We start from the raw sequence: 23,978 nt of genomic DNA on the forward strand, positions 1-23,978 counted from the left end.
AAAAAAAAACAAAAAAAAAAAAAGAAAGAAAAAGGAAAAAAAAAGACAGTGCTTCAAAATCCAGAATCTAAACAATGGAGGCTCCCAGGGCTACAAGGAATTTCTTCTTTTTCCTGCCTTCAGTTAATGTTACATTTAGACCAGAAGAATTTGCTCACTGGCTGGGTTGTGTCAAATGCCTTAAATACACCATTTCCCTTACTCGTGCCTTGCTGTTGCTCATGCCTACTAGGCACTGAGGAAACCAGGGGTGGTAAACTGTGCCCTGCAGCACATTTTTTTTTTCTTTTTCTTTTTTTTTTTCTTTGAGAGGGGGTCTTACTCTGTCACCCAGGCTGGAGTGCAGTGGTGCCATCACAGCTCACTGCAGCCTTGACTTCCCACGTTCAAGCAATCCTCCCCTTTCAGTCTCCCAAGTAGCTGGAACTACAGGTGTGTGCCACCATATCTGGCTAATTTTGTTTATTTTTTGTAGAGATGAGGTCTCACTATGTTGCCCAGGCTGGTCTTGAACTCTTGACTCACACTATGTTGCCCAGGCTGGACTTGAACTCTTGATCCTCCGGCCTCAGCCTCCCAAAGTACTGGGATTATAGGCATGAGTCACCATGCCCGGCTGGTTTTCATATTTTAAAAAAATTGTTTAAAAAAAAAAAAAGAAAAGAAAAAGAAGAAAAGAATATACAACATAAATTGTACATGGCTGACAAAGGCTAGTGTGTTTACTATCTGACTCTTTAAAGGAAAAGTTTTGCTGACCCCTAGAATAGATAGAGATTACTATAAAAGCATCATGTCTTCTGCTACCAGAGAGGGAATCTATACTCTTCCTTTAATGACCAAATCCCAAATTTAACTACTAAGCGTAACTCCCTCCTGGTTCCACTTAGCCCTCCCACTACACCATGGAGGGTGGCCACAGTGCCAGTTCCCAGCCCTCTGTTCTCCAGTCACATAGCCACAATCCCTTGTAGTGTTCTCAGGCCTTTTCCTCCTTCACTGTAACAGGGAGGCACCCCAGGGCCCTTCCAAAACCCCAACCCTCTGTAGTTGGGGAGCACACACTCAGATGGGAGAAAGACCCTAATTCAGCTGACAAAATACAAGAAAGGGCACCAGACAGGAGTCCTAGAGCAGCCTGAAGAACAGCCCTTTCTTCCTGGCCATCTCGGTGCTCGGGTATGGAAATATTTCTGGGAAATTCCACATGCTGAAACTCACAGACAGTCATAATAATACGCATCAGAGCCAGCCCTTCCTGAGTGGGTGCTATGTGCTGCCTCTGTGCTAGCCCTACACATTTTATGTCATTATCATGACAACCCTATGAGAGAGATGTTGCTCTCCCCATTGCTAGGGAGTGGCTCCTAATGTCCCCAGAGTCATCCAATTCATAGCATTAGGAGTGCCAGGATTGGACCCAGGTCAGGTCAGTCTGATCCAGGCCAGAGCTCCCTCAGAGTAAACAGACGGGGTGGAGGTAGTGGGTGGGGAGTAGAAATGGAACACTACTGCTAAGTCATGCTAAACTTAACGATTCAATGTTAGAATTTTAAATACAGAAATTGAATTCCAGAGCTAGCTAAGGGACTAAACTACCCCAACTCCAGGGAACTGCCAATACCAATTTGCCCTTCCTGGAGAGAGAGAGACTCTCACATCATGGGGCTGGCAAGGACTATATTGAGCCCATCTCACAGGGCTCCCCACGTGGCCCTACAGGGAAAACATGGACTTGAGAGCAGGGAAGCCCAGACCTGGGATTGTCTCTGGGCTCCCCATTGAACTGCTCTGAGCATCAGTTTCCTCCTGGCAAGTGCTTGGCAAATGTTAGTTTCCATTCCCCTCCTAGATGGGACAGGCTGAGAAAGGCCTTACAGGAATGTGGCAGGTGGCTGGGGTCAAGAACAGCAACAGCAAAAAGGGACTGAGACTGGATGTACTTGAGAGAGAGCTGACCTGTTTCTTAACAATGAAGCAAGCATCCACCTCCAACCATTTGGCCACTGTGCACCCAGCCCCCATCCATACCACCAACCCAGGATCAAGCCTCAAAGTCTCTCCCTCCTGTGCAGGGCAGTATCCCACACCAGGGCCTACTGGCCGACCCAGCACTCCCAGAGATGCTAGACAACCTACGTCAAGAAAGGAATGGGTTGCACAAGTTTCAGGTCTGGCTCCTTCTCCCGCACAATCAGCGCTTGCCTCTTTTTTCGCAGCCCCAAGGCCTCATCTACAATCGCCTTCGTCTCAGCTGCACTCACCGAAACATCATGAATCGACATGTCACTAAAAGCATGTGAGACAGGGAGAAATTACGATGTTACAAACTAGAACCGAGGCTGAAATTTTACACACAAAAATGCATTTAGGTTAATGCCTTTTAATGTGTATTGTTTCTTCCTATAAATAAAATAACCACTTAAGTCTGGCCTGGGGAGGGCAGTAAATAGCCTTCTTAACACCACATACACTAGAAATGACTAATATTCTTTGTTCCTTTGACAATTCAAAACTGGGCAGAGAAAGGGTTTTCATATGTATTTTTTTTTTTTTTTTTATTTTTTGAGACGGAGTCTCGCTCTGTCACCCAGGCTGGAGTGCAGTGGCCGGATCTCAGCTCACTGCAAGCTCCACCTCCCGGGTTCACGCCATTCTCCTGCCTCAGCCTCCCGGGTAGCTGGGATTACAGGTGCCGCCACCTCGCCCGGCTAGTTTTTTGTAGATTTTAGTAGAGACGGGGTTTCACCGTGTTAGCCAGGATGGTCTCGATCTCCTGACCTCGTGATCCACCCGTCTCGGCCTCCCAAAGTGCTGGGATTACAGGCTTGAGCCACCGCGCCCGGCCTTTCATATGTATTAACAGTATCAAAATAATATCTGAAAAGCCACAGAAAAATAAAATCTTTCTCTCAACTATTATTAGAAAATCTTTAAAGAATTTAACTATCCTATACTGCCCATGCCAACAAAAAGTCATCGGACAAGTGAAGCTCACCAAAGTGTATCATGACCCAAAAATAAAGAAAGGGCAGGGGCTGGGAGGCCCTAGGTGTCCTCCCACAGAGACACTTCTGAGGTGACCCAGCATCACCTGCCCTCCTGCCCACTGTCCTGGTGCTTCCCAGCAGGGTTACATTGCAGAACTACTCAGGAATTTATCTGTTTCATGTGCTTCTCATCTGTCTCCCTCACGAAGGTTAGCTCCCTCATGACAGATGTTCCCTCAGTTCCTATCTCTGCCAACATGCAGTTCCCTCAGGAGAAGGACAGGCTCACAGGGGATAGACGCCAAGATAAATCACTACTAATCAACCCCTACAGGTGTGTTCCAGGGCCAAGGAAGACCAGAGGGCAGGAGGAGTTGGCTGAGCTGGAGAGCTCAGGGGAAGGGTAGCTAAAGCTCAGAAAGCAACAGAGAGGTGACCTGAGAAACAGATAAGTTTGTAAGCGAGCAGCTCTGAGGTGTAGCCCTGCTGGCAGGCATCAGGACAGTCTGGGCAAGAGGAGCAGGTATTGTTGGGTCACTTCAGAAGTGTGCCTGTGGGAGGACACCTGGCAAAGGAGGGGCAATGGCAGGACAGGTGGAGAGGTGGGAAGATGGCATGACAGTTTAGAGCGCAGTGGGAGCCAGGGTGAGAAGATAGGATGCCACACAATGGAACCACGCCTGGAAACTGCAAGGGACTTGGCGCAGCCTTAACAAAAGGAGTCTGGGAGGGAAAAAGCAGGAGGTGAGGTGGGAGAACTATGGGGTCAGGCTGCAAAGAACCTCTTTGGCAAAGCAACTGAGCACAGGCTGTGTCCTAGAGGCAAGGCAGGGGTGGTACATGATCAGAAGCATGTTTGGGACACTGATCTCGGGCAGCACTGGGAATAAAATCCTGGGAGGGGAAAGGCAGGAGGCAAGTGGGGCAGCAGGCTGCCCCAAGCATCCAGAGGAGAGCTAGCAAACACTGAAAGCTGGCAGGGCAGCAGGAGAGGTGGGCAGCAGGCAGCCTGAGGAGGCCTTGCCAAGATTAGGTACAGGTGGGTGATAAAAAAGGCAGCCCAAGGTCAGTTCACTAGATGAGGGGCTGCAGCAGGGCATGAAGCCCCAGAGCACAGGGGCTCCATCCATGGACCTGAGGGGAAAATGTGACGTGCTCCTGACCCTCACCAGCCACACAAGAGAGCGTGCACACATGGCATGGGAAGAGGCAGGACTTACCATTTGAGGAACATTCTGAGAGAGTCCTTCCGGAGACAAGGCTGCTCCTCAAAAATCTTCTCCTTGAGGACCAGTCCTTTGCTGTACCGGCAATCCTTCTCCAAAGCTTTGCAGATGAAGTACAGACATGCTGGTGGGGAAAGAAACAGTTTATGACTTCTGGGACCGTACTCAGAAGCTCTGGCCTTGCCAGTTAACATCAGGAAAATATTCCCACTCCTAGAATCAAAGAAATGCCTAGTAAACAATAATGAGATACCACCTGAACTAATTCAGTCAGGTTAGTAATAAGATCCAGAGTAGACTGGGCACTGCAAGGTGAGCAGAACCAAAGACTCTGGCAGAGGACAGACCATAGGATCTTTTTGGAGGACCACAGGCAATTACACACAGATCCTCGACCCAGGAATCCCACCTCTAGGAACTACTGCAAAAATTCAACAGGGCTCACAGTGATTATGTATTGGCTAATTGGAAAACAGCCTTCAAAAAATCTGGAAATAGCCAGGCACAGGGCTCACGCCTACAATCCCAGCAATCTAGAGGCCAAGTTGGGCAGATCGCTTGAGCCCAGGAGTTGGAGACTAGCCTGGGCACCATGATGAAACCCCATCTCTACAAAAAATACAAAAATTAGTCAGGGATGTTGGTGTACACCTGTAGTCTCAGCTACTCAGGAGGCTGACGCTTGAGAATCACTTCAGCGAGAATCGCTGGAGCCCAGGAGGTCGAAGCTGCAGTGAGCTGTGATAGTACCACCGCACTCTAGCCTGAGCAACAGAGTAAGACCCTGTCTCAAGGAAAAAAAAAATTCTCAAAACCACTCTGTCCCACCACGGCACCTGGTTAAATGAAGAATGTCCAATTCACACAATGGGTTGCCAAGCAGCCACTACACAGATGGTCGAGGAGTGTGCTTACTGACCAGAAAGAAGGCCAAGATACAGTACTGGGAAGAAGCAGGAGACAAAAGAGGTCACATAGTGTGATTCCACTATACACATAAAACTGATTGAATTTTGCTTACCTGTATTTTCCAATTTTCCTTTTTTTAAAAAAAAAAAACCCGGGCCGGGTGCGGTGGCTCAAGTCTGTAATCCCAGCACTTTGGGAGGCCAAGACGGGCGGATCACAAGGTCAGGAGATCGAGACATCCTGGCTAACACGGTGAAACCCCGTCTCTACTAAAAAACATACAAAAAACTAGCCGGGTGAGGTGGTGGGCGCCTGTAGTCCCAGCTACTCGGGAGGCAGAGGCAGGAGAATGGCGTAAACCCGGGAGGCGGAGCTTGCAGTGAGCTGGGATCCAGCCACTGCACTCCAGCCTGGGCGACAGAGCGAGACTCTGTCTCAAAAAAAAAAAAAAAAACCCTTTTTTTTTTTTTTTGAGACAGAGTCTCGCTCTGTCGCCCAGGCTGGAGTGCAGTGACGCGATCTCCACTGACTGTAAGCTCTGCCTCCCGGGTCTCCTGCCTCAGCCTCCCGAGTAGCTGGGACTATAGGCACCCGCCACCTCGCCCGGCTAGTTTTTTGTATTTTTTAGTAGAGACGGGGTTTCACCGTGTTAGCCAGGATGGTCTCGATCTCCTGACCTCGTGATCCGCCCGTCTTGGCGTCCCAAAGTGCTGGGATTACAGGATTGAGCCACCGCGCCCGGCCGCAATTTAAGACATGTACATCATTCGTGTCAATGTAATAATGAGCCTCCTCAAGTAATTAATCTGGAAAGTCTGTGCCAACTCCAGCTCCTCCAGGAATGGAGACAGTAACAGGTAAACACACAGAAAAAATGGGATGGCATGGATTCACAAAGCAGAACTATGATATAAATTATGAAAGCTTTCAGCACTTGTAATTGGGAACAGTCCAGGTCTCACCAGTGAACACACAGAGAAACAGCATACTGCAGCAGGGTGCCAGCTCTGCCTGGACACTGGGTCCACTATCATGCCCTGCCCAGCTTCTCAGTTTGGTGCAGGTGGACTGCAAGTCACTCCTATCAAGAATAACTAGAAAATGAAGCACCTAGGAGTGAGAAGCAACACAGGGAGGAAAACCAGAGCACAAGTAGAAATCTGCACATGGAAGCCTTGGGAGAGGAGGAAGTGATGCGCTCCTAGTGTGGTTGGCAGGAGAGAGCAGAAACTGGCCACAATGCTCAGCAGGGCCATACGCCCCAAGGTGCACAAAGGCTGTGCAGCCTGTGAGCAAGGAGAGGTCTGTACAATCCCAGCCAGTCCAAGCTGCTCAATAGATGGTCCAAAGGTGCCTGCATCAGCCAAATAAGGTACATGGTTTCTCTGAGACCACATGAAACTTGAAGGGTGGCCATCAATGACTTCCAGAGAGAAAACCCAGAAGGCATTGAGCACTTGGATGATGCTGGTTCCCAGTAGGCACATTAGCTGTAGCAAGTTAAACTCACTAGCCACCCTACAGTCCTGCAGAGGTGAGGCCTGGCAAATCTCAGAACAAGAGGCAGTCAGCAGGCCTTAACCCAGCAGCATCCCTCCGTACTCATATCAAATGTATAAAATGCCACTGAGAGTCAATTTAACATGCTGCTTTAATTTTTTTGTTTAAATGACTGTCAAATCTATCAGGGCTCTCACAGGTGTATGTATCAGTTCAGTCCCTGTTATGATTAATTATATGTGTCTATTTGACTGGGCTACAGCATATCCAGACTTCGGCCAAATATTATTTTTGATGTATCTGTGAGGGTGTCTTTGCATGAGATTAACATTTAAATCAGTAGACTGAGTAAAGCAGATTGCCCTCTCTAATATGGGAGGGCTTCATCCAGTCAGTTGAAGGCCTAAACAGAACAAAAAGGCTGATCTTCCCCCGAGTAAGAGAATTTTTCTGCCTGACTGCCTTCGAACTGGGACATTGGGTTTTTTTTTTCCTACCTTCTCACTAAAACCAAAACATCAGCTCTTCTTGGGCCTGCCAGCCTATAGACTGAAACTATACCATCAATTCTCCTGGTTCTCAGGCCTTTGGACTTGGACTGGAACTATACACCATCACTCCTGAGTCTGCAGCTTGCTGACTCACCCTGTAAATCTTGGAACTTGTCAGCTACCAATACCAGATGAGCCAATTCCTTATAATAAATTTCTTTCTATATATGTACATACATCCTATTAGTTCTGTTCCTCTGGAGAACCCTAATACAATGCTCCAACCCAAATCTTCCCACAAAGACTTGAGTTTACCAAGCATAACTTCTTCTACAATGAGAGAGGGGTGCAAAGAACTAAAGAAGTTGGTGGGGAAGGAAGGCTGAACCCCAAAGATGGTCCCAAACTGTAGGAGGAGCATCCAAGAAGAGACTAAAAGCCTCCAGAAGAAGAAACTGCTAGAGTCAAAACATGGCCTTGTAGAACTATCATATTCTGCTGGTGGGAGTGAAATGAGGGGCAACCTACAGAAATGAGTGCATATGTTCACTGAAAGACATATACAAGAATGTTCATAGCAGGTTATGACTAAGAACCCAAATCTGGAAATAACCCAAATGCCCATGTACAGAATGGCTACATTGTGCAAACGCACAAAATAGACTACACAAAAATAAGAAGACGTAGTGACTGCTGTGCCCCACATGGGTGCGCTCACAGGCAGGATAACAAGCAGAAGGGGCCAGGTTAAGGAAAGCACACGCTTTCCTTAAAAGGAACTGACTCTACCTACAGAAAGTTCAACAACAGGCAAAGTTAATCTTTGGTGACAAAAAGGAGAAATCAAGGTTGCCTTAGAAGGCTGTAAAAAGTGGAAGGGACCCAAAGTAACCTGCCTTCCAGGGCGCTGCACATGAGCTGTATCTTGACATGTTTTCACGTATACAAACTGATAGGTCTCAGATTTATGCACCTTATTGTATGTACGTTTTGCCTCAATTAAAAAGATTTAAAAAGTGGTTATGGGCACCACCTCGTCCAGCTAATTAAAAAAAACATATTTTTAAATGGGGTTTCACTATCTTGCCCAGGCTATTCTTGAACTCCTAGGCTCAAGCAATCCTCCCATCTCAGCCCCCTAGAGTGTTGGGACTACACGCATGAGCTACCACGTCTGGTGTTGGAAAGAGCTTTAGAACTGGGGATAGGCTTAAAGAGTTTTGAGGAGTACACTGGAAAAAGTGAATATTGGTATGTAAGGATTGTTAAAGGTGATTCTGGGCCAGGCGCAGTGGCTCACAGCCTCCCAGCACTTTGGGAGGCCGAGGCGGGTAGATCATGAGGACAGGAGACTGAGAACATCCTGGCTAATACGGTAAAACCCCATCTCTACTAAAAATACAAAAACAAAAAATTAGCCAGGCTTGGCGGTGGGCACCTGTAGTGCCAGCTACTCCGGAGGCTGAGGTGGGAGAATGGCATGAACCTGGGAGGTGGAGCTTGCAATGAGCTGAGATCATGCCACCGCACTCCAGCCTGGGTGACAAAGTGAGACTCCGTCTCAAAAAAAAAAGGTGATTCTGATGAGGGCTCAGAAAGAAGAGAAGAGAAGAGGTACAGAGACAGCTTCCATCTTCCTAGAGAATAAATAATCATGTACAGAATGTTGGTAGAAATATAAACATCAAGGGCAATTCTGCTGAGATCTCAAATGGAAATAAAGAACATGCTATTGGACAATGAAGAAAAGATGATCCTTATTATAAAGTAGCAAAGCACTTGGCTGAATTATGTCTATGTTCTAGTGTTTTGTGGAAGGTAGAATTTGTAAGCAATGAAATTTTGGCTATTTTGCTGAGACTTCTAAGCAAAGTATTAAAGGCATAGCCCAGTTCCTCCTGGCTGCTTATACCGAAATGCTAAAATAGAGAAAATAAGAAGGCATTGTTAAGCAAAAAGGAACCAGAACTTAAAGATTTAGAAAATTCTGTCTACCCATACTGCAAAAATTGAGAAACTTTGTTCTAAGAACACTATGTGTGTGGCTGACCAACAATTTCCTTATAAGATCAGTGGGGGTATGAACCACAGATTTAATCAGGCACCTCAGCAGAAGCCGAAAAGGTGGGATTATACTGGCAGAAACACTGCTAGTGGGGACTAATGGGAACAGAAAAAATGAGAAAGAATGAAAGAACATCAAAAATATATGTTATCCTTCAAGGAAAAGGAAGAAGAACCTCAAAGGTGATTCAAAGATCATTTGAGTTGCCACTCCCACCACACACCAAGAGGCTAGGGCTAGTTCCTTAAAGGGTGGGGCCACTTCTCCAGTTTGCATAGGCCAGGATGTCTCAACCCAGCATCTTGCCAAGCCAAAAGGGTGGGGCTTGTCCCTCTACCTATGTGCCATGAGGGTGATGTTGCCACCTCAGTGGGCATCAAGGGCGGAGCATCAAGGGCGGAGCAAAGAGAATTATTCCTGAGCCCTAGGACCTCAAATTTGCCTTGCTAAGTTTGCTAAGTTTTGGGACCCATCACCCTTTCCTGCATTCCTATTATTTCCCTGTTGGAATGGAAATGTTTATTCTGTATCTATTCCACTATTGTATTTTGGAAGCACATAATTTATCTGTATTCACAAGTTCACAACTGGAGAGGAATTTTGTCTCAGGATGAATTGTACCTCAAATCTTACCCACATTTGATCTAGATAATATTTATTTTTGTTTCGTTTTGTTTTTGAGACAGGGTCTCACTATGTCACCCCGACAAGAGTGCGGTTGCACAACCTCGACTCACTGCAGCCTCGACCTCCCAGACTGAAGCAATCCTCCCACCTCAGCCTCCCGAGTAGCTGGGATGACAGTCATGCACCATCAAGCCCAGTTAATTTCTGTATTTTTTGAAGAGACGGGGTTTCACCATGTTGCCCAGGCTGGTCTCAAACTCCTGGGCTCAAGTGATCTGCCTGCCTTGGCCTCCTAAAGTGCTGGGATTACAGGCGTGAGGCAACATACCCAGGCAATTTCTTTAAGCCACCCAATCTATGGTATTTTTTTAATGGCAGCCCAAACAGACTAAGACACACAAAATGGGACAGTGCAGGGAGGAAATAAGACAGCCATTTCTTCTGTCAAACAAACAAAACCTTGCAAAGAAAAAAAAAAAAAAATTAGCCAAAAGTGAAATCATTCAGAAAACATGCTACTTTATTACTACAAGGCATTTAACAAATCAAGAAAGAGATGCAGAATAAAGCAGAAATCTAAGAACATTTCCATTCTCCCTGACAGTCTGGCAAAGCCCTTCAGTGTTAACTTTGGCTTTTGGTTTATCCAAATTACCTTTCCTCTGCTGTTCCAAAAACCACTGGCACACGGAAGGAAGCATTAAAGCATGACTCACTTGTGTAATCACTGAGGGTGTAGAGGACAGTGATTAGATTATCCAAGCAGGGCCAGTGGTCAGGATTGCACCGCAGCCCTTCCTCAAAAGCATGGCGAGCCAGGGGTATCCGGATGAGCCTCAGGGCCACATGTCCAATCTTATACCACAGGTTGACGTCTGTGGAGTCCAGCATCACTGCCTGGAAGCAACACAAGCAGAGGGCAAACATACACACACACACGCGCACACACACACACACACAAAGTCAGATCTCTCCTTGAGCAGGCACCCCGGGGACAGGAGGAGCACAGCACTGGCACAGCCACTCGAACTACCCAGGGATATGGCAAAAGTGCCATGACTATCTTATAACTGAGAAGCAATGCCAGCTCATCTTTCCTGGAGTCACACGTTTCCAAGATCTAGAGCGATAATGACACATAAAAAGTTACAGGGACCAAGTTATTTAACTTAGAACTTTTTTTAAAAAAGTTTCTTTTTTGAGACGGGGTCTCACTCTACTTCCCAGGCAAGAGTGCAGTGGTGTGATTATAACTCACTGCATCCTCAAACTTCTGGGCTCAAGCAATCCTCTCGCCTCAGCTTCCTGAGTAGCTGAGGCTACAATGGCACATCACCACACCCAGCTAATTTGCAATTTTTTTGTACAGACATGGCCTTAGTATGTTGCCCAGGCTTGTCTCAAACTCCTAGCCTCAAGTGATCTTCTGCCTCAGTCTCCCCATTTTCTTGATATATTTTGTCAATCTGAATATCTATATTCCTTACATATTTAATAAGTAAAAGAAGTAAAAGGAGAAGAAAGAAAAGAAAATATGGGCCAGGCATGGTGGCTCACACCTGTAATCCCACTTTGGGAGGCTGAGGTGAGCAGAATGCTTGAGTCCAAGAGTTCGAGAGCAGCCTGGGTAACATGGCGAAACTCCATTTCTATTAAAAATACAAAAAATTGGCCGGGCGCGGTGGCTGAAGCCTGTAATCCCAGCATTTTGGGAGGCCGAGACGGGTGGATCACAAGGTCAGGAGATCGAGACCATCCTGGCTAATACGGTGAAACCCCGTCTCTACTAAAGAATACAAAAAACTAGCTGGGCGATGAGGTGGGCGCCTGTAGTCCCAGCTACTTGGGAGGCGGAGGCAGGAGAATGGCGTAAACCTGGGAGGCGGAGCTTGCAGTGAGCTGAGATCCGGCCACCGCACTCCAGCCTGGGCGACAGAGCCAGACTCCATCTCAAAAAAAAAAAAAAAAAAAAAAAAATACAAAAAATTAGCTGGGTGCAGTGGTGTATGTCTATAGTCCCAGTTACTTGGGGGCATGAGGTCGGAGGATCGCTTGAGCCTGGGAGTTCGAGGCTGCAGTGAGCCCTGATTATGCCACTGCACTCCAGCATGGGCAACAAACTGAGAACCTGTCTTCAAAAAAACTTGAAAAAATGAGAGTCTTATGGGATTCAAGAAAACTCATGTACTTTGAAGAAAAACCTTGGTTCACATCCCTGCTGCAACACTGATTAGCAGAATGATGCTGAGCCTCTATTTCCTCATCACTAAAGTGAGGATAAAGACTCCTTCCTTGCAAGATAGCATGAGGATTAGTGTACACATAGGAAGCAAATAGTGTAGTGTCTGGTGCTTTAGAGGTGCCCACAGACAGACTTATAGTAACATGAAATAACAGCAATACTATTATGGCTGGAAGTATTAACATATTGAATGCTCAGTTTCAGACTTTGGTTTTCATACTATTATGCATACCAACTCACTTAACTTTCACAACTACGCTCTTTTTTATTATTCCCACTATATTGGTGTAGACCTAGAGACACCAAAAGACTGAATCACTCACTCACAGCCACACATGCACTGAGCAGCAAAGGAAGAATTCACACGCAGTCCTCTGCATCCAAGCATGTGCTCTGCCCCAGCCCCTGGTCTCCAGGCCTGGTCAGTACTAATCGTTATCACCTATGGACCTACCCTAGAGCCTTGGGTACTATAGCTTGGTGATCCACCACTACAAACTCTTCTTTCTGGCCCACAAGACCCCAACCTCATCCCCTCCACCAAGAGCTTTCAAAACACCAAGGAAGCTAAGCACTGCCAAAACCATACCTCTAAGTAGAACTCCATGGCTGTCTCCAGATCCTCCCGCTGGGCTGCCAGCTGGGCCAAGTTCTTATACGTGGAATATTTCAGTATCAGCCCAGGGTGTTTCAACCCCTCTTTCTCATCACCGGATGAAACTGCCTGTGAACAAAACAGAAACAGAAGTGACAACTAGGCCTTGCAGCCTCAGCAAGCAGCCAGCAGGATACTTGGCTTCCAGGCTGGCCTCTGCTGCAGGCCCTTGAGCCAGTCTAGTGTCGTCCACCGCTGGAAAACGAAGGCACTGCACCATGTGTTCTTATAAGACCACTCCTACTCCAAGCGCTCAGGGAAGAACAGACCACCCTGAGGTATTAATAGTTTGCAGACAGTCTGGGCATCCATAGAGACAGAGAGAAGCTGCCCCACCACTACTGCCATGCCTGAGGGTTCAAGCCTAGAGAATAACATTTACAGCATAGGTAGACCCAGCCAGCAGTTCAAGGTATAAGATGAAAGACAAGGTGTGAGCCGGCTATCTGGGGGCAAAGGCCTAGAGCTTCACCCCAGGCATTCCAAGATTAGGAATCAACAGGCTGAGCTCCCAACTCTATAACACATCACATGAGCATAGACAATTGTTAATTTAACTAAAACATTAGTGTCTAACCTCTGTAATTAAGAAAAATAATTCCTACCCTAAATATCAAGAGTTAAAATGAGCTGAAAGACTGTAAGAATTGCAAATATGTTTAATATGAAAAGTTATTTCATTACAGCTTTAATGACCTTATATTCTAAGAAACTGCTGATTAGAAAACTATTGCTCCAACCACAGGACAAAGACTAAAACATTTTTTCTTTTTTTTTTTTTTTTTTTTTGAGGCGGAGTCTCGCTTTGTTGCCCAGGCTGGAGTGCAGTGGCGCAATCTCAGCTCACTGCAAGCTCCGCCTCCCAGGTTTACGCTATTCTCCTGCCTCAGCCTCCTGAGTAGCTGAGACTACAGGCACCCGCCACCTCGCCCGGCTAGTTTTTTGTATTTTTTAGTAGAGACGGGGTTTCACCGTGTTAGCCAGGATGGTCTCGATCTCCTGACCTCGTTATCCGCCCGTCTCGGCCTCCCAAAGTCCTGGGATTACAGGCTTGAGTCACCGCGCCCGGCCCAACTAAAACATTTTCTAACAGAAAAAACTCAGGGGCACCAAGAAGTTCTTTCCTGGGACAGGTGGCTTCCACACATTGCTCTTCATGTTCTGAACAGGTAAGACCCAAAGACATGCCACCCTCAGGAAGCATCCCTTGACTAATCCAAGAATCTACCTACCTCGGAGGTCTTAAGGAACTTCTTTAAGACTGAGAAGCTCAAATGAAGCCCCATTCAGTTATCTTCTACCATCATCTGACTTATCATACAAAAAGGCCTCCAAGAACCAGCTGACCAGGGCTGGATCCCAGGTACCTCTGTCCCTCCAGGTACAGAACTCTTCAAACAATAGTGGGAACAAATTTACAGAGACTGAGTGAGTCTACTTCAGACTAAACAGTCAGCAATACACATGCACATGCACATAACAGTGGATGCTCTTAACTAATCTCCACCTAACAGACTACCTACATTCAGCACCACTCTCCATTCACCATGAAAGGCTTGCCCCAGCAAGTCCCTCCAGAACACCCACCAGTCAGGCTGAATGCTTCTTAGGAGTCAGCTGTGGTCCAGGACCTATTTATGCCAATCTTCTGCAAAACTGTAATTATGTAATTAACATTAAGTATGCCGATGCAATGTGAGTGTAAAAAGAAACTGTTCTATATATTTTCCGTATTTTTCAGTTGCTTACAATGAGCATGTTTTTACTATTATAAGCAAGGAGGGTGCTAAAACAACCTTGTGAGGCTGAAAGTGATATAAGGCTGAAAGTGATATAATGCGCACAGAAAGATGCACACACCTACAACTAAAAGGCTGACACATGACCATGCCCTTAGGTAAAAGGCTCCTGCCTAGCAACTGTTGGATGCTGGGCCCACCCGGCATTCCACCATGGCCCGAGAGGGAAGACCAACATGCCCACCAACTGGTCCATAACCAAAGCTCAGTAAGTATAGAATAAACTAATTTTCCCTCTCTGGGTCCTCACCCACTTCCTACTAACAGGAGAGGAGGCGGTCACAAGTTCCATACCCCTAATTCCAAGGCACTGTAATCAGTAACCAAAGAATCTTAACAAGCTATATAATTAGAAATACAAAGAAAAACCTTGAGTGAGAGAAGGAATAGATGCTTTCTCCTGACAATTAGAACTCAGTATTCTCTATGTCATCGGCAGCAAAAACCATCAAGGTTTTTGGTGTGCTTGAGTCATGTCTGCAAGTGTCTGCATGCCTAGCACTGTAGGAGACTCTGCTCAACTGAAGGACTGTGCAGTCCAGTAAACACCCATGGAGCTTATCTGCTTCCTTAATGCACATCATCTGCATGTTTGAGTACTTGAAAACAAACGCCTTTCCTCCTAATGAAATATACACCTTCCTAAATTAATTTCAGGTTGGGACCAATTCCCAAACCTCCAGTCAACATCTACAGTCAACTCAAGGATTAACTCACTCACCACTACCACAGTCCCCATGCTGGGACCAGGTCTTGCTCTGACTGCCCCTCTCTGCTGTAACCAGTGTCCCCAATCCTTCTGACTATATTCAAAACTCCGTGGCATGTCTATACAGACTTCCCAAGTTCATGGTCTTTCACTCAAACGGCATTTGCTAAAATGTGCTGCCAATAGGATCATTAGGTATCAGCAAACCATGAACTCCAATTCTGGTTTGAATGCTTCACTTACTTGGATGGCTTTGAGCCATCAAGACCTCACTAAGCCTCAGTTTTCACATTTGTAAAATCCAGCTACTGGGCAGAGTGGTTGTGAAGATTAAGTAATAACGATAGCTGGCCTTTAATAAGCACTTACACCAGGAATCATTCTACATGCTTCACTGGATTTACTCAACCCTCATAAAAACTCAATGAGGCAGATACCCTAGAGGTGGGGAAATACAGGCAGAGAGGTGAAATAATGTTTTCAAGGTTCCCCAGCCAAGAAATGGGAGAGCAGAGGTAAGGCCCAGAGCATCCAGCCCCACAGTCCATGCACTAACCAATAAGGCACACTGCCTGGCCTGCTGGTGCCTCACCTCCCGCAGCAGGCGCGCCTCCAAGAGCTCATGGTAAGCTTTGGCAGACTCCTCAAACCGGTCATGTTTCTGCAGATCAAGGGCCTTGTGGTACAATGCAAAAGCCTCTGCTTCCTGCAAATCAAGACAAGAGATGTTTTCATACAGCATAAAGATCTGTCTTTTTTAAGCCAAAAATGTGTGTAAGGCAGGGCTACAGTCAGAGGAACCAACCATGTGATTAGATAGCTGGAACTTTCAGCTCCCCCACCTCCCAACTTCCAGGAAGGGAAGAGAGGCTGGAGATTGAGCTGATCACCAATGAGTTAATCAATCATGCCTATGTGATGGCATCTCTATTTAAAAACCCTAAAGGACAGGGTTCAGAAAGCTGCTGAGTTGGTGAACAACATCAAGGTGCTGGGAGGGTGCCGCACCTGGAGAGGGCACGGAAGCTCTCTGAATCCACCTCATACCTTGCCATAAACATCTCCTCCACTTGGCTATTCCTGAGTTGTATCTTTCATAATAAACTGGTAAATGTAGATAAAGTGTTTTCCTAAGTCCTGTGAGTCATTCTAGCAAATTATCAAACCTAAAAGCGGTAGGAGGTAAGAATCCCTGATTTTATAGCCCAGCTGGACAGAAGTATAGGTATCCTGGCACTCAATGCTTGCAACTGGCATCTGAAGTGAGGGCAGTTTTGTGGGATGAGCTGTTAGTGCTGCGGAGTCTGACACTAACTCTGGATAGCTAGTGTCATAATTGAATTGTAGGACACCCAGTTGGTGTATGGAGAGTTGGAGAATTGGTTGGTATGTGGGAAAAATACCCCAAACATATGATGTCAGAAGGGTTGTGAGTAAAAAGTTCAGTGTGAATGGTTTGCATTGAGGCCAGGCACACTGGCTCACATCTATAATCCCAGCACTTTAGGAAACCAAGGTGTGAACCGAGGAGTTCACAGCCAACCTGGGCCACATAGAGAGACTCCTGTCTCTACAAAAAATTTAAAAATCAGCTGGGCATGGTGGCCTGGTGTCTGTAGTCCTAAGCTACTCAGGAGGCTGAGACAGAAAGACTGCTTGAGCCCAGGAGTTAGAGGTTACAATCATCTGTGACCATGCCACTACACTCCAGCCTGGGTAACAGAGTGAGACCCTGCCTCTTAAAATAAACAAAAACTGATTTCCGTTGTTTTTTCTTTTTTTTTGAGACTGAGTCTCGCTTTGTTGCCCAGGCTGGAGTGCAGTGGCATGATCTCCGCTCACTGCAACCTCCGCCTCTGAGGTTCAAGCTACTGTCCTGCCTTAGCCTCCCTGGTAGCTGGGACTATAGGCGTGCACCACCACACCCAGCTAATTTTTGTACTTTGAGTAGAGACGGGGTTTCACCATGTTGGCCAGGCTGGTCTCGAACTCCTGACCTCAAGTGATCCGCTCACCTCAGCCTTCCAAAGTGCTGGGATTACAGGCATGAGCCACCGCACCCAGCATGGTTTCCATGTTTTTCTACTCACCACTCTGCCACAGCCTGATCACTGCCTGGGGAGGATGACAACCTCCTGTGGGAGGGAGGGGGCACTGGGTAGGTTGAACCTCACTGACATGCCTTACAGACTAGGGACAGGTGATTAGTAGACTTCTGAGACAGCTCTGGAACTGTCCTGATTTCTACCATAAAATGCAGGAGGGTGGGGAAGGAGGCATATGTTTATTTCAGGGAAAACAAAGGCAGGAGCAAATCCCTGTTACACTAGGATAGAACAAAGGTATAGAGATGAATGGATGGAAAGAAGGAAGGCTGAAATGGAAGAGATGCCAGGCCTCATGGGAAAGAGGAGTGACCAACAATCTAGGAAGTTGAGGTTGGACCTGGCTCCCTCACTAACCTGGAGGGTGATCCCAGTCTAGGTTGCTCCCCTCAAGAGTCTCGTCACACTATAAAATGAGGGCAATACACTAGGGAACCTCAAAGCACCATCTACTATTAATATTCTACCATTCCCTGGGTATCCCAACCCCTGAGGGCTGCACAAGGAATGGGGTGCATGGAAGTGGGCCTGGGGGCTGAAATGGCCTTCACATACACTGACAGAACAAATATAATTTCTCCTAAGTATGATTGTCTCCTAAGCAAAACAGGTTTAACAGGAGATGGAGAGCTAACCATCTTTCAAAATGGTATTTCCCCCTAAAACTCCACTGAGGAGATGTCTAAATGCATTTAAAATGAGGTAGCATCTATAGAAATGAGAAGGTCCACCTATAGAGAAGACCTTGCATTACATACCTGAGCCTCCTTTGTCTGGGTTTTGTGACTTTTAAAGCTTCCTTCATGATCATCCTCAATGGTGGAGCTGGCATTTAAGGCTGCAATTCGAATCTAGAAACAGGGGTTTGGTGGAAGAGACAAGTTGCTTCGAGATGTCACTCATCTCTTCAAATACCCACAGATGAATACAATTCTGCTCCAGCATATGATCTATTCTACCTTGAAAAGCTATGGCCTTCTCAGATGTGGGGAATGAACAAAAATCATCCTCTAAAGAAAAAAAATAAATAACGGCGGCCGGTGGGGGGGGTTATGCCAATCTGTGCAGAAAGTATGTCCTGGGTACCGTCTACCGCAAAAGCAACAGACACTGGGGACACCCCAGCAACAGCTCAACATAGCAGAAGGTAATGGAACAACAGATTTCAACAAAACATGTTAACTTTATGTGTTTCCAGCAACTGTGACAAAGTCCTGCAAGTCGCTTCAACCATTAGGCAAGCAATCTCATACCCTCAAAGGTGCCAACAGCTCTCCTGGGAGAAAGGCTATTCCATAATAAGAGCCTTCAGAGTCTAACACGAAAATGCTCCTCACCCCCAGGAGTAAAGTAACATAAGAACACTGATGTCCGCAAAACAGGCAGGCATCAGTCCGCAAAACAGGCAGGCATCAGTCCTTACCATATTCAGAGAGATTCAGCACTGCCACGCAGCATTACTTCTCATCACTGGCAAAGGTTGCCCCAGTCCACAACTCTCCTAGAAAGGAAATAGGACAAACTGAGACAAGGCGTATGAAGAACCAGGAAGGTCACAGTGCCAAGGCCCACCAGGAACCAGTCCTGAGCTCTATGCAGACAGGCCAGTGAAGAGCTGCCTTGGGACAGCAGTGTGGTCTAACACACAAGGAGCTCCTTGGTCCCTCACGATAGCATTCATCATTTCCTGGCAATGCACCAGGTGTCAGGCACACAAAAGAGTGACAACAATCCCTGCCCCCAGGGATCACTGCTAGCAGAGGTAACAAGCCTATTATTTTTTTCAAAAGCTGAAATGATACGAAAAGAAACACAGGCAACATCTAAAGGCAGAAAAGAACAATTCATTCAAAGGGATTAAGGAAGGCAAAGGAGTAAGTTACTGCATTAAACCTTGAAGAACAGAATACACTGCAGTGGAAGACAGTGAAGCAAAGAGGCAGGGAGAGTGAGGTGTGATGGGAAAATTAGAAGACAAGGCCTTAGAGTGGGGATGTGAATGGAGATTGGAAAGGTAGTTGAGGGCCAAGCCACAACACAGAGGCCATGAACTTTATCTGTAGGCAACAGGGAACCAATGGATGTTTTAGGGAGAACAAAATGTTTTGCCTATGTTTTAGAAAGATAATAGAAAAATAATTAGAGGTAGGCAGACTAGTTTGGAGGCTGCAAAAGATGACAGGATTGGCAAAGATGTGGAGATTTAGAATCTCATGCATTGTTGCTGGGAATGTAAACTGGTGCAGCCCTTGTGGAAAACAGTCTGCTAGTTCCTCAAAATGTTAAACAGAGCTAGCACATGACCAGGGAATTCCACTCCTATGTGTATCTACCCGAGAGAAATGAAAACATGTCCACGCCAAAAATTTGTTCATGAGTGTTCACAGAGGCGTTACTTCTAAAAGCTAAAAGGTGGAAACAACCTAAATGTCCATCAACTTATGAATGGATAAATAAAACGAAGTATGTCCATACAAGGAAGTGTTTATTATTCAGTCATAAAAAGGAATAAAGTTCTGATACATGCTACAACACGCAAGAACCTTGAAAACATTACACTAAATGAAAGAAGTCACACACAAAAGAGCGTATATTTTCTGACTTCAATTATCTGAAATGTCCAGAATACACAAATCTACAGAGATAGAAAGTAGTTTAGTGCAGGGGTCCCCAACCCCCAGGCCATGGACCAGTACTGGTCCATGAGTGGCAGTACAGGAGATGAGTGGCAGGTGAGCAAGCATTATTGCCTGAGCTCTGCCTCCTGTTGGATTAGCAGAAGCACTGGATTCTCCTAAGAGCACAAACCCTATTGTGAACTGTGCATGCGAGGGATCTCGGTTGTGCGTTCCTTACGAGACTCTAACTAATGCCTGACGATGTGAAGTAAAACAGTTTCATCCAGAAATTATCCCTGCCCTCTGCCTCTGGTCCATGGAAAAATTGTCTTTCAAGAAACCAGTCCCTGGTGCCAAACAGATGGGGACCGCTGGTTTAGTGGGCTTGGGGAGAAGGACAATTGAGGAGCAATCACCAAGAGGTTTAGGGTTTCTTTCTGGGATGACAAAAATGTTCTAAAACTGATTGTGGTGGTGGTTACACAACTCTGTTAATATACTAAAAACCACTGAATTTGTACACTTTAGGTGAACTACATGGTATGTAAATTATAAAGCTCTAATTTTTAAAAAGATGCCAGGATCCCAGATGGACCCGTGACAGTAGGGATGAAGGGGAATCCCACTAGGAGGTAGACTCACAGGACCTGACACCTGGGAGGCTGGCCCGAGGAACTGGGATAGGGATATGGACACTACCAAATACGTCAGGGAGGGCAGGAGAAGCCGTTAAAAGTCCTAGCTGAGAGGCTGGCAGAAGGGCCTGGGAGAGCCCAGCAGGCAGTAGGACAAGCCTTAAACAGACAGATTGAACACATGCTCCACTTTTATCAATTAAAATAACTGCTAGTGGCTGGACTCAGTGGCTCATGTAATCTCAGCACTTTGGGAGGCTTAGGTGGAAGGACTACTTGAGCCTAGGAGTTTGAGATTAGCTTGGGCAATAAGATGAGACCCTGTTTCTATTAAAAATAATAAAATAAATTTACAATGACTGCTACTGTCATCAGTGCTTACAGCAATGACTTCTAGCACAGGCTTTCACAAATAGGCTCTGAGTTCTCCTAGGGTTCATGAAAGGAAGGAAGTACTTTCTCACAGACAAAGAAGATCCAAACCCTTCCTAGACTGATAGCTGTTTTATCTCCTGGGTTCCACATTTAGAAAAAAAAGAATACCGCTAATCAAAAGTTTGGAAACTGCAGTTTTTGTGTTTGTTTTTGTTTGTTTGAGACAGAGTCTCTGTCACCCAGGCTGGAGTGCAGTGGTGCGATCTTGGCTCACTGCAACCTCCACCTCCCAGGTTCAAGCAATTCTCCTGCCTCAGCCTCCTGAGTAGGTGGGACTACAGGTATCTGCCACCACACCCAGCTAATTTCTTGTATTTTTAGTAGAGATGGGGTTTCACCATGTTGGCCAGGCTGGTCTCGAACTCCTGACCTCAGGTGATCCACCCACCTCGACCTCAAAAAGTGGTGGGATTACAGGCACGAGATTACGGTAAGCCAGCGTGCCTGGCCAGAAACTGCAGCTTTATCATAAGCTATGCCAAGATGGATACTGGGACCACTATACAATATGAAAAAAGTAGAAACTATAGCATTAAAACCCTCCATCTAGGCTGTTATCAAAGCAAAATAAAGTCAGAAAATACAAGTATTGATGAGGACCTGGAGAAACTGGAGTCTGTACATTCCTGGTGAGAATGTAAAACGGTACAGCTATTATGGAAAAGGGTATGGCAGTTCCTCAAAAAATACAATACAGAATTACTACATGACCCAGAAACTCCACATCTGGCTACATACACAAAATAAATGAAAGCAGGGACTTGAACAGACACTTGTACACTCATGTTCATAGCAGCATTATTCACAACAGCCAAAAGGTAAGAAGCAACCCAAGTGACCAACAACAGACGAACGAACATGTGGTGTATACATACAACAGAATATTATTCCACCTTAACAAGGAAGGAAACTCTAGCACATGCTACAACATGAAATAAACTTTAAAAACTGCACTAAGTAAAATAAGCCAGATACAAAAGAACAAATAGTATATGATTCCACTTACAGGTGGAAAATAAAATAGGAAAATTCATACAGACAGAAAGTAGAATGGTGGTTGCCAGTGGGGGAGAGGGCAATGGAGAGTTACTGTTTAATGGGTACAGCATTTCAACTTTTCAAGATGAAAAGAGTTTTGGAGATGGATGGTGGTGATGGTAACACAACAATGTGAATATACATAATGCCACTGAGCTGTACACTTAAAAAGTGGGTACAGCCGGGCGCGGTGGCTCAAGCCTGTAATCCCAGCATTTTGGGAGGCCGAGACGGGCGGATCACGAGGTCAGGAGATCAAGACCATCCTGGCTAACATGGTGAAACCCCGTCTCTACTAAAAAAATACAAAAATCTAGCCAGGCGAGGTGGCGGGCGCCTGTAGTCCCAGCTACTCCGGAGGCTGAGGCAGGAGAATGGTGGAAACCCAGGAGGCGGAGCTTGCAGTGAGCTGAGATCCGGCCACTGCACTCCAGCCCGGGCGACAGAGCGAGACTCCGTCTCAAAAAAAAAAAAAAAAAAGTGGGTACAATGGTAAATTTTGTTTGCGTATTTCATAATTTTTTTAAATATCCAGAAGTAAAACAATCAATAGAATAGTTTCCAATTAGGATCAAAGTTGAACTAGTTTTCAAAACACAAAGACATTACTCCAAATAAAATCTCTGACAGGCTCTGATCATCCTCAAGGCAGGCCAACAGCCCATGGTCAGACCTGCAGCTCAAGCAACACCCTGATGACTCCCAGTAAGCAGAATTTATAGCCCCAAGGGCCAGCTATGGAGCCCACTGGAGATTAGAAGAAGTGGGAGAGCCTCTCAAACCCCCACTTCACAGCCACTCTGTGGTGCTCACCCACTGGGCTCTGTGCACTGAATCCCAAAACACTTCTAATCCCATTGAGCATCACATAGCCTCCATCTGAACTGCTGCCTTCACTTACAGAGCAGTCGCTCAATAACTACCCATTGGTTGATTTTTTTTCACCACTATCTTACTGTAAAAATCAGTTGTCCTACCTAGACCTGGGGTTGCAAGAAGAAAAAATGGAAAGGACACTGAATTCAGAATAGGAAGATTTCAGAGTGTGACTGAGCTGTGTCTCAGATACCTGACCCCCTGATCCCTTACAACCCTTGGTGTCCTTGTGTATAAAATGGCAACAATAGCTTCACTAGCCTGGAGCTCCTCTAACCAGAGACCAGCAAACTCAGCTGGGATTCCCTGTGTCACATCCACACTGACTTTTCTCCTGCCCCCTGCCCCCCCACAAAGGCAGGAGAAAAGTCATGCCAAGCCACAGGGCTCTCATCCACTCATGCCAAACCACAGGGCTCTCAACCCACTTTCTGCAGGGCAGGTGCTAGCTCCAAGTCATGGCAAGTCTTCCTAGATGCCAACTGGATCCATCTAGGGAAAAACAAGGGAGGGGCCCGTGAATGGCTGAAGGATCAGGTCTCTATGTGGCGGTGGCAGGATCCATGTGCATGGGTGGGAGAATATCAATACAGCCATCATGCCAAGGCCAACCTATTCCACAAGGAAGAAAGCAGCTCGTCTGCTTCCTAAGTAACGTCTTGAAGGAACGCATCCAACCACCACCAGGATGGTGCCAGGTGGGCCTGTGCCTTCCCCTGGGGCATATACTTCTTTGCCTCCAGGACTATGGTGAGTGCAAGTCCAATCTCAGAGCTGACAGGAGATGGCCTCTCAGGACAGATGAATGACTAAATAACTACGCAAGCTGGAGAAAAAAAGCAGTGAGCTTCAAATTCAGAGCAGGGTTTCTGGCCCAATATGTTGTGTGAGTCCCTGCCCCAGACCAATCCCTCCCGTCTGCTCCATAAAGAAGGCACCTGGATTCCCTGAAGCAACAGCTCTCTGAGTACCACGATCAGCAGGGCCCAAACACCCTGAAAAGAGTCCACAGTGTAGGAGAAGAAATAGAGATTTCAGGCTTCCTAATTATTTTCAAA

At 46.2% G+C, this 23,978-nt stretch overlaps 1 protein-coding gene across 14 annotated transcripts in view; it reads right to left on the reverse strand.

The window, feature by feature from the left end:
* CABIN1 (calcineurin binding protein 1) overlaps positions 1-23,978 on the reverse strand; it is a 169,395-nt gene that overhangs the window by 129,309 nt on the left and 16,108 nt on the right. For 9 of the 14 annotated variants that reach the window (XM_030914762.1, XM_030914772.1, XM_030914769.1 and 6 more), the window contains exons 2-8: positions 18,742-18,819; positions 18,077-18,169; positions 15,770-15,919; positions 12,640-12,774; positions 10,525-10,705; positions 4,211-4,340; positions 2,140-2,289 (exon numbers count right to left, since the gene is read on the reverse strand). In XM_030914762.1, the coding sequence (XP_030770622.1) occupies positions 2,140-2,289; positions 4,211-4,340; positions 10,525-10,705; positions 12,640-12,774; positions 15,770-15,919; positions 18,077-18,169; positions 18,742-18,744 (842 nt within the window). In that variant the 5' untranslated portion in view covers positions 18,745-18,819. The remainder of the gene's footprint in view (positions 1-2,139; positions 2,290-4,210; positions 4,341-10,524; positions 10,706-12,639; positions 12,775-15,769; positions 15,920-18,076; positions 18,170-18,741; positions 18,820-23,978) is intronic. The other 5 variants (XM_030914771.1, XM_030914765.1, XM_030914774.1 and 2 more) reach the window with 1 other exon arrangement.

The sequence above is a fragment of the Rhinopithecus roxellana genome, chromosome 13, assembly GCF_007565055.1.
Source record: "Rhinopithecus roxellana isolate Shanxi Qingling chromosome 13, ASM756505v1, whole genome shotgun sequence".
Classification (NCBI taxonomy): Eukaryota; Metazoa; Chordata; class Mammalia; order Primates; family Cercopithecidae; genus Rhinopithecus; species Rhinopithecus roxellana.